Raw genomic sequence first — 10,645 nt, forward strand, 5'->3', positions numbered from 1 at the left:
TGTTGAGAGGGATTCAATCAATCGTATGTGTTAAACCTATAATATTTACGATTATTAATCCTGCTGAGTGCGCAACAGAGCCAGAGACACGTGGTGACATAAATGGGAACAATAGCTAATTAAAAAAACGAAATTAACATTTGCCAGACATGAATAAAGGCCTAACTGGCTGTGTTAAGGTGCTTGTATAACAAATCATTTTTCAAAATATTAACTTGACATGTATTGGTTGCCACTGTAATGTTCAGACTGCATACGCTCATATTTAGCTAGCTGTTTGGTAGCTTCTTCTAGTTCTTCTGTTACTGCTTTTTCTTCTTTGTATCCTCATTGTGTGTGTGTTTACATTTTATTAACTGCCAAGTAGAGGTTACCACTGGAATGTTTAGACCGCATAGGCTAATGTTTAGCTAAGTGTTTGCTAGTTTATTCCACTTCTTCTGTTACTGCTTGTTTTTCTCATCGTGTGTGTGTTTACAGTTTAATAACTGTTCGATGTGTGTGCCCTAGAACACGCATGTCAGGGAATGTATGGAAACAAAATCACCCTTTTAAAAACATTTTACAACACATTCAGTTCCAACATACAAGCCAATTAGTGTCCGATTTGAGAGACGAATTGTACGTGACCCAAAACTCTTCGGTCCCTTCCTGCAAGAAGTGACTGACTGGAAAAGAAGTGAAGATATTTGGATGGTTCTCAACCGCTTCGGTGTCAGCACTTTTCCAAAGCAGCCTATTATGTTTTGTAAAAAAAAAAAAACGTTCATCATATTGGCCAAGGTGACTGGTGCATAAATTATCCCAGCTGTCTTTGAAAAATATGCAGAGTAACACTCAAAGAGTGTTTTTTTTTTTCTTTCATAAATCCACCGATGGGCCAATTTTGCAAAAGAAAACGAGGGGAAATATGTGAGGGGAGCCCAAGACAAATACAGTACATGCACACCTACAAAAAAGTGGGAAATCCAGTCAAGGTGAACCCAGGCAAAAATCCAGGGGTTTCCTCTCATGAGACATTTTTTTTTTCTAAATAGCAGGCGCTTATAACTACAGACAGTGTTTAAGGGCTGTCAGAAAATGTTTGAGTAGAAGAGCAGATGAGCAAGCCTGCAGGGAAACGGCAAAAAAAGCAACGTTTTAACCTGTACAGAGAAATCACATTTGAGCACGAAAAGAGTTCGTCCCTCGGGGGATCGATTTGTTATGTCTGCGATGATCTATTCGGTTTTACGCAGCCGAGAATCAAAGTTATTTATGCAATCTGATGTCATTGCAGTCGCATCATGGCACACCGCAGCAGACATTGGGCTGTTCTATTCGTTTATCGTCACGGCATTCGCTTTTATTCGGTGCATAGGGACTCCAGCTAGAATACGGAGCTCATTGGAGCGCACATCTCCAAAGCTGTTTGTGTTCCATCGAAATGTTAGCATCGTGGAAAATCAAGCAGAAGATCAATTCTTGATTCCAATGAATATTGCGCTTATTCAGGAACCTCACTCTTAAAATAAGACGACATTTTGTTCATTGATACAAATGCTCCAAAATGTTCGGTACCAGTCGACGACAAGAAGCAGTTACACCATCAGGGTTAACGACGTGTTGAATATTCCATGAGTCATTTTTCCTATTATTTCCTCTGCTGCTGCTTTTCCTCCCTGAAAGATTTTGATTCTTAACTCATGCGTGGGATAAAGATAAGCAGTATAATATACAATGTGCATCCATTTTCTGATAGATGCTGACCCAGTATGGATATTCCTTGCCAAAGTTACATTTCATTAAGGATGAGAGAATGGGATTGTCTTTGATAGAATCCGTGCATTCATGCGCAAATTAAAAGCTGGACCTCGTCTCCAGCCATCAAACAGAGCCGGAGCCTCAGCTAAGCCTCTTTCCAAGTCACAAGGTGAAAACCAAAATCATCTGATCTGATGTTTTTATTGGAACTGTCCTCGTCGCTGAACATCTGCTTTCAGTTTCAGCTCTGTTCACCGAGGGAGTTAAATGGAGGAATGTTTTCAGTGGCTCAAATATGTTCATGTTTTATTGTGTGGGGGTCAGGTGTTGATCACACAGTGGGCCAGAAAGGAAATATAATTCATCTGTGCCACGCTCAAGTAGAAACAGGTTTCTGGAAGACTAATCTTGTTCACAACCAAATAAAACGTCGACTTTGAGGTGCACATGGATATAAAAAGTCTACACACCTCTCTTCAAATGTCAGGTTTTTGTCATCTGAAGAAAATCATTTCTCCTCTCACTTGTACAATCCAACTAAGGAAACAAAATAACTGGAATAATGCAGTTGCAAAAGTGTACACACCCTTACAAAACCCCCGCAAGGTATTTTACTCTACAAAGCGGCCTATCTGTGTGTTACAATGCTGCGTTCCGATTTGCATGTCACGCCGTAGTGGTGATATGAGTCACACTTTACGTCTGCGCTCATTTGTCGCATGCTTACTCGTCCGGAAAGGCCGCGTGTGTGGCAAAGGTCATTCACGCCGTTGCCATTGTGCCAGATTAGAACGCTCTAATTAAGACGTGACGTGATACCCCTGCAGCCTTGACACTCGGGGAATCACATAATCATGTGATGACGCTAGCTGGAAAATGTTGTCGTACATGATTGTTGTTGTTGTTTATGCATCTGTCCCTGTCGGGGTGTCGCTCTATTCTTAGAAGCACAAATCTACGACCGCCAATGGTGTCCAGAAATGAAGCATGTCCGTTCAGCTCATTTGCAGCCATCTCGCTCACTCACACCGACCAATCCTTGAGGACAGCGACCTGACTCGTAATCGACTTTGACTTAGCGTCGGGCGCTATTCAGAGGTTTCATGTTACAGCGTGGATTAATCTGCATTCCTGAGTGTCAAGATTGCCTTTTGCTCATGACTCCAATGCCCTCGTTGACCTGGTCCATTTCAAGATCTTTGCCAGAACAAGGGAGTTTGTCAATCAGCGGCAGAAAAGGTTAAACTTAGCAAAATGTTAGTTCCCAGGTTTCATTTTACTTGTTAAAAGGCCTTTTTGTTGTCCTGGATCTCATTCTGTTACAAATATGCTCATCGTCTACGTTTACCGAGATTTGGCCGAAGCACAGTGAGGACATTGATGGGGTCGAATCAAGTGGGAGTTGCGAGATGAAAAGCAGTGAAAGACACCGCAGAGGCCGCAAGTAGGTGTGGCGCACCCTCGTGCACGGCCCAAAACTGCGGCGCTTTTGTCTTTTATTGGACGAGGAGCAAACAGAGATTGAGTGGAGGGAACATGAGAACTGCCTTGTGCTGTCAAGGTCTGCTCACAGTCGATGCAGCAAGACATTTTTGGGGCCTCAGTGAAACAACAATAATGATAGCCGTTTCGAACTCCACTTGGAAAGCCGCTTTATTTCCATTTCCAATGATGCCCCATTATAAGAAGCATGCACGCATGGGATGGATTCCCATGTAGAATGTTCCAAGTGTTTTTTTTTCTGCTGTTGTTTTTGCCTCTTGTGTGGCGTGCTTTGCTGGATTGGATGATTGGAGGCTTATAAGTAGCACTAAATTTTAATGTTTTAACCAGCGTGCTCAACTTCCTGTTTTTGTCGTTTGCTTTATGGGACTGTCGGGTAGAGTTGCTTTTTGGAGAGATGGCAAAATGAATCAGATTTAGTACTAGTAGAAGGACTGTCGTGACTTTGTGGCATCCATTTGAAAACACATTGTCTTTACAAACAACAATATATTGGTTGCTAGCTAGCTAGCAATGGCGCAACTCTTTCAAAATAATGTGTTCCTGTGGCTTTACTAATGTTGCTCACGGAGTAACAAAAAGTGCCAAGTAAGCTATTTTATTTAAAAAATCCCCCCATACGAGATATTTAGGTTGGCACAAGACGACAATTCTCTTGAATAACGCCACGGATGGGAAATACCTCTGTCCATCGACAACAAATAAAATACAGCAACAAAGCATGTTTACTGAGCTTTCTTATCGTGTGATGACACTAAATTGTTCAAGTCTAGTGTGGCTTTTGTAATCAAATAATTGTTTCATTTTGTCCAGTTAATTTAGATGCACCCAACTTAGTAAAATACAGCATCCAAAATTAGTCCTATCAACTTGAAGTACAGGATACCATATATACCATCTGCAGACAACTCTGCGGCTTTTTGACTCTTACACAGGATATGTTGGTTCCTCCCACAAAGGGCTCGGTGTGTTACAAACTTTAGCGCATGTTTCACTTTTGCTTGTTGCTACGGTTCCTACTCAATAGAGAGGTAAGGCGTGATTTGTAGTCGGGGGCATCGGGCTCCTATAAATCTCGACGCACACCTCGAAGTCACAGGGAGCCCTTGGAACTCAAAATATTTGCTGTAGTGTCTGCTCAACTCATTCTCATTTGCCGATTTAGTTTTGGTGAACAATAGTGAAGTCGACTTGAATGAGGTTGTCAGGTCAATGACGGTAAACTGAAACGGCTTGTTGTCGTCAATGTGAGGTAAGCGTCTCTGGCTGCTCATCTCGTCAATCATCTCTCCATGCTTCCTTCAGGGTCAGAAGTCAGCCTGGGCCACAGCAACATGTCGGACTACACCAAGCCACACCACGCCAACCCGCCGCACGGCAAAGGCGACAAGGCTCACCACGGGGGCGGCGGAGACTTCAGCTACGTCGGCATCGACTCCATCCTGGAGCAGATGAGGAGGAAGGCTATGAAGCAAGGCTTTGAGCTCAATATCATGGTTGTGGGTGAGTCCAATGAATGTCAGAAAAGTTCCAGGACTGGCGTCACAAACTACACCTCCCCTTTTCCTTTGCGTGCATTTATTTCGGTGTCGAGTCAGGAAGTTTTGCGGTGGTGGTGACTCAGTAAATGTAAGTGTTGAAGTCACGCTGCTTTCAGTGCACCACTTGTCTGGGTCAACATTTGATGCGTTTACAGCCTCTGAGCATAACTCATCGAGTTCACCAGCCTTGTTCCTCGGTCGTGCTTTTGTTGGCGAGAGCGGATATTTATCGTCAGAATAATTCAAGATGACTTTAACTGCTCTCCAGACTCCTACAGAGCACATGCGGTCATCGCAAAAGCCTCGCTCGCGCTCAAATAAACGACTTACCTCTCAAGCCGTCCTTTCCTGTAACGCCACAAATGGTTACTTTTTTTTTTTTTTTCACTCTTTGAAACGGCCGCACATGTTTCCGATAAAACCTAAAGCTGTCATTTTGTTTCTCGCGTGTTTACAACAGTTATTGACTCAGCACGCAATTCCATAAAAACAATCACATGGTATCCATTATGAATATTTTGGGGTTTTGGCTGCCACATTCCAAAATGTGGAACAAAGAAGTTCTTTTTATGGATGAACTTTAGGGCAGAATAATGAACACGCAGTGGGGACGTTGTAATAAATCCTGCACGGAAAGAATGGAATGCCATATTTCCATTTACTTGATTTAAATTTGTTACTCCTGCTTTAATTCCAAACCCTATAAGGTGTTAACATGTCCAAAACCACAAGGCATTCCTGCATTATTATTATTATTATTATTCGCATAACAAAGTAGCATTAAAGGCAGCGATACAGCGATCGAATGTTGAACCTTGGCGCAAATGCATTTTAATCGTCGCTGTGGGCCAATTCACCGATTTGAAGCTGACTTGTGTCAACTTGCTTTCTCGTGCAAATGAAACCTGAGCTTGGGTAATAAAGCACTCTGCGGTTGAGGTCACACTCACGCCTCCACGTCGGTACCAAACGACAAAAGTGTGAAAGGTGAATGAATTATTACAGTGATTTAAAAAGAAAAATGTGTGTGTGTGTGTGTGTGTGTGTGTGCGTTTATGGTGGACAGGGCAAAGCGGCTTGGGCAAGTCCACTCTGATGAACACGCTGTTCAAATCGAAGGTGAGCCGTAAGTCTGTTGAGCCTGACGCCGGGGACAGGATTCCAAAGACCGTAGAGATCAAGTCCATCAGTCACGGTGAGTTATGGCTCATCTCCACATTTGACTCATTTTGGGGGAAAACCACACCCGAGAACAAGTCGGAGCCTTCGACTAACTCATCGGTGTTTCTGAGTGCAGATGTAGAGGAGAAAGGTGTGAGGATGAAACTGACGGTCATCGACACGCCAGGCTTTGGGGATCAGATCAACAATGAGAATTGGTGAGACCTCAGTGGATATAAAAAAAAAAACTCATCTTCGGTCTGTCACACAACTTAAATAGGACTAGAATCCACATATTAGCAACATTCCAGATCATTTCTATGAGTCGTTTGGATTTCTCAGCCAAATTCTATTTGAGTTATTTCGGTTGTTTTGATTTCTCTCAGCTGGCAGCCCATCATGAAGTTCATCAATGACCAGTACGAAGCCTACCTGCAAGAAGAGATCAACATCGACAGGAAGAAGAGGATTCCAGACTCCAGGGTGCACTGCTGCATTTACTTCATCCCGCCCACTGGCCACTGGTGAGCGGACATTAGCGTAGCGTGTTGCTAACCCCACACAGCCATGTTTCCCACTGCTGCCAAGACGAAGCAGGCCTACTGGGGATTTTCTCCAATCCATCAGTTGTAGCGCAGTTGGTTCTCTCGCGACCACATGTGGAAGTCATTACCTCCTCGGAGACACTCGAGTAGGACTTTGGAGAATCGCAAAGTAACCCAACTCGGTTGAGCTCACACATTTGTCACGTTGACAGATGATAGTAACACATTTCCATTCTATTTTTTATTGGTACAAAAAAAAAAAGAAAAAAAGACTGCGCGTGACCTCCTAGTCTTCACTGTTGCCGCATGTTTCCGACGTCCAGCCACTGCGTTTCTGCGTGTTTGTCAGCCTCCCTCATGGTGTGTTCATGTCACCGCAGCTGTCGCTTCTGGAATGTGCAAGCGCTCTCTAACCATAGTGCCTCGGATTTGCAACACGAGGCACAACTAAACCACTTCACTGTACATATTGTTTGCTTACATGCAGATGCAATAGTCGCCATTCGCTGAATGTGTTTGAAGAAGAAGCATCTGTCAGTATGCTGGCGGCCGGGAAAACAGAGTTCTTGGCAAGCGCCACGCCGACATGGCTTGAAATGTACATTTTGGACGCAGGATTGAATGAAAGCTCGGAAATGCGCACTAATGAGGGAGGGCTAATTAGCAAATGCCATATCATGTTCCTCTAATTTTACTTGCATGTCGGCGATGTCATTTTATTTGGTTTTAGAGGTTTTGGATTGTTGAACAGCAGCCAGCCACTGAAGTAAGGCGCTGTCGACCAACAGCAAAGCGTTCCTAATAGTCGCCGAGCCAATTCAGCCAGCCCAAATGTAACGGCTGCCATCTAGTGGTTGCTTCGGCTCGTTGCAGCCTATTGTGTCTGTGGACTGAAGTCAACGTTGCATAGTAGCCATTCACAAAAGTTTCCCGCTGTCCTTTGCAGTCTGAGGCCTCTGGATGTGGAGTTCATGAAGCGTCTCAGCAAGGTGGTGAACATTGTGCCCGTCATCGCCAAGGCCGACACGCTGACGCTGGAGGAGAGGGACTACTTCAAGGAGACGGTGAGCAGCGCCGCCACGTCAGCAAATGAACCCGGTTGAGAGCCGTTCTCCTCTTCGACCCGCTCAACCTCAAGCACTTGCTTTTCCGCTCAGATAAGGGAAGGGCTGCGAGCCAACGATATCGACGTCTACCCTCAGAAAGAGTTTGACGAGGACGCAGAGGACAGGATGATTAATGATAAAATTAGGGTAAGGTTATAAATGATGATGAAATGTGAGTCAAATCACCATGAAACAGGCAAAGCATGACCCTGTTTCCAGGAAATGATCCCGTTTGCAGTGGTGGGCAGTGACCAGGAGTACCAGGAGAACGGGAAGAGGATTCTGGGAAGGAGAACAAAATGGGGCACCATCGAGGGTAATACACACGTGATACGGACAAACACGTGCAGCTTAAATATAACGTGTGTTGCTTGTTTAAAAGAAGAAGAAGAAAAATCCGCCCACAAACCACCCGAGGTTTTCCTATTTTGTTGATAGGAGTCAATGCTGAGGCAAAGAATCTGTTTCATTTTGTATTAAGAGATTCATGCTGGAGATCTTCCCTCGAGTCTGCCGGATTCTATCCCTTCTTTATCTGTCTGCCTCTTGTGCAAAGTGTGGGCGGTTTCCTTTCGGTATCTCAAGAGTATTGGGCCTGACATTTGTTGTTGTTTTTGGCTCGTAAACTTGCAGTGGGGTGGTGCGGGAGGGAGGGCTTTCACTCAACAAAAGAATGGAACTGATTGCAGAAAGTACGAGATAATTGCCTCGATAATCTAAAATATTATTTAAATAATGTTTATAGCGGCAACCAAAATATAGTATTTTGCCACCATACCATCTCCTTCAGTTAAAGTAAAAGAAACTAAATTAAAGCTGAGCGATTTTGTCCTGAGCTCTGTGGGGGGGGGGAAATCCTCGCATTCGCTTTGGTGAGCAACACCGCCGCCCTGTGGCCAAGACATGACTTGCAGGCAGAGTAGCTCCTAATCATTTCTCATTATATCGTTAGAGTTAACGGCTTGCTTGATTTGAGTGTTGAGTTCCATTTGAGTGCATCAGGAGAAGAAATGATTAAATATTGTCACCACATACGTGCCTCTTTTGTTTTGCAGTCGAGAACATTGCGCACTGTGAGTTCGCTTACCTGCGAGACCTTCTGATCAGGTACCTTCCGATGCAGGCCGTCACCATCACATGCTTCCTTTATACTTTGCTCAAGACCACACTTTTTCTTTTCTCCAGGACGCACATGCAGAACATCAAAGACATCACGGGCAGCATCCATTACGAGACGTATCGCGTGCGCCGACTAAACGAGTCCAACAGTCACTTGAGCTCTCACCCGTCCCAGCGTCCTCCTGCTCAGGTCAAGGCGAACGGTCAGGCCGAGCTGCTGCCGGGCAGCGGCGTGCAGGTCAACGGAGTGGCGATCCAACATCAAGTCCTCACCCATGAGATGTAGTACCCCTCGCATATACACCCCACTCTGTTTACGTGAGCGGTGATCCGTGAGTGTGAAACTATTTCCCTAGTGGGACTTTTTGCAGTAACAAGCCACTTTACTATGACTAGAACAAACATGGAGTGGGGCATTGAACCAGCCTTCGAAACGTTCACACTTTTCAGATCGTTTATGCTAATTAGGATGGTGAGGGAGAGGCAGTGGTTCGTTGACCCGTCACTGGCGGAGCTAGGAGTTTTCCCCGATGGGCAGCGTCATGGATATCTCAGCGGGTCTGCAAAACGAAAAAACAAAGTCAATAATCTGGCCGGACGCCTGATGAACCTACAAACTAGAATTGAAAAACTCCTAAAATCCTCGTTTGTAAAACATGCCCATCAGAAGAGTGCAAGAACCCTATTTGAAAGAGAGAGACCAAAATAATATGCCGTACCTGGGGGAGGAAGAAAAAATCCCGGAAAAATAGTATTTGATTTTTAAATCAAAAGTCGTATTTGTTTAAGGCAAACGTGTAATTTCACGTGACTATATATAAAAAAAAAATGTATAAATTATGAGATTGCATTAAAATTCCACCATTCTCATCATACTATGCTATTTTTTTTTAAACAACTTAATTCTAATGGGCTATATTGTAGGGTTAAAAAAAAAAAGATTCTTGTAATCTTTTTTTTTTTTTCCCCCCTCTTAACAAAACCTTTGAGTGTGGCCCTTTTTGCTTGTCCATTGGCCCCTGCCAAGATTCCTCGCCCCTAACAAAAAGCACAGGGAAGAAGCTCACATCGCATTCAAACATCAGCCAAACGAAAACAAAAATAACTTTTTCTATTCTTTCTTAGCCCTGATTTGTGCCGACCGTCCGCTTTACTTTTGTGTTGTCATTCACATAGTTCCCTCTCATTACTTGTCAGCATTCATTTGGAGTAGCGTGATTGTATTAAGAAGGAAGTTTTGCCCCCTATGTGATGGTTGTTAAAAAAGAAATAGATAGATATATAAAACCTCACTGTCTTGTCTAAAAAGCAGTCATCTTGTATTTGTTCAATTATCTTTAGTCATCTCATTCTATTGTTAGTGTAAACAAATGCTTGCCATCCCTTTGTTCATTTCTTTTGGCCCCTAAATAAATATTAAAGTCGCTTCTTGTTTGGTAAATATTTGTGTGTTTAGTGAAGCTATTCTTTTAGCAAATGTTAAATGGAAGGTTTGTAGCAAGTACATGGCAACATTTAAGGTGAAAGGATTTGTTTGTGAAGTGCACGTGCGTGTTTGTCTTTCATGAGTGCATTTGCAATTGTAGCCTTTGTTTTGTTTCCGTTGCATGTGATGCTGTCGTTTAGAGATGAATGCCATAATACTTCCTTAACATAAGAAGCAATTATACTCGCCTTTTTCTTTTTTGTAGAAACCGACTCAAGGAGCATCTTTTACATTTCTATAATTGCAATTCACATACATGCCATTTCACCGCCGCTTTATTATTAAGCAAAGGAGTACAGTTCCACATCCGAAGGAAGTTGTCGGTTACTTATTGTTCATTGTTGTATAGTTTGTTGACTTTTGTGAGCGTATAATAGAATTATGGATTTATCTTTGGTATGTTATGCTCAAAGAATAAAAATGGATATTTTTATTGTTTAA

General features: G+C 43.3%; 1 protein-coding gene across 7 annotated transcripts in view; it reads left to right on the forward strand.

Moving 5' to 3' along the window:
- Window positions 1-10,645, forward strand: part of septin9b (septin 9b) — a 37,205-nt gene extending 26,560 nt beyond the window's left edge. For 5 of the 7 annotated variants that reach the window (XM_061273735.1, XM_061273733.1, XM_061273732.1 and 2 more), the window contains 9 exons: window positions 4,552-4,749; window positions 5,854-5,982; window positions 6,085-6,166; window positions 6,335-6,472; window positions 7,440-7,557; window positions 7,651-7,746; window positions 7,819-7,915; window positions 8,655-8,706; window positions 8,785-10,645. In XM_061273735.1, coding sequence (XP_061129719.1) covers window positions 4,552-4,749; window positions 5,854-5,982; window positions 6,085-6,166; window positions 6,335-6,472; window positions 7,440-7,557; window positions 7,651-7,746; window positions 7,819-7,915; window positions 8,655-8,706; window positions 8,785-9,004 — 1,130 coding nt within the window. In that variant the 3' untranslated portion in view covers window positions 9,005-10,645. Of the gene's footprint in view, window positions 1-4,179; window positions 4,278-4,298; window positions 4,465-4,551; window positions 4,750-5,853; window positions 5,983-6,084; window positions 6,167-6,334; window positions 6,473-7,439; window positions 7,558-7,650; window positions 7,747-7,818; window positions 7,916-8,654; window positions 8,707-8,784 lie in introns of those variants that run through there. The other 2 variants (XM_061273738.1, XM_061273739.1) reach the window with 2 other exon arrangements.

This window comes from Syngnathus typhle, linkage group LG3, assembly GCF_033458585.1.
Source record: "Syngnathus typhle isolate RoL2023-S1 ecotype Sweden linkage group LG3, RoL_Styp_1.0, whole genome shotgun sequence".
Lineage (NCBI taxonomy): Eukaryota > Metazoa > Chordata > Actinopteri > Syngnathiformes > Syngnathidae > Syngnathus > Syngnathus typhle.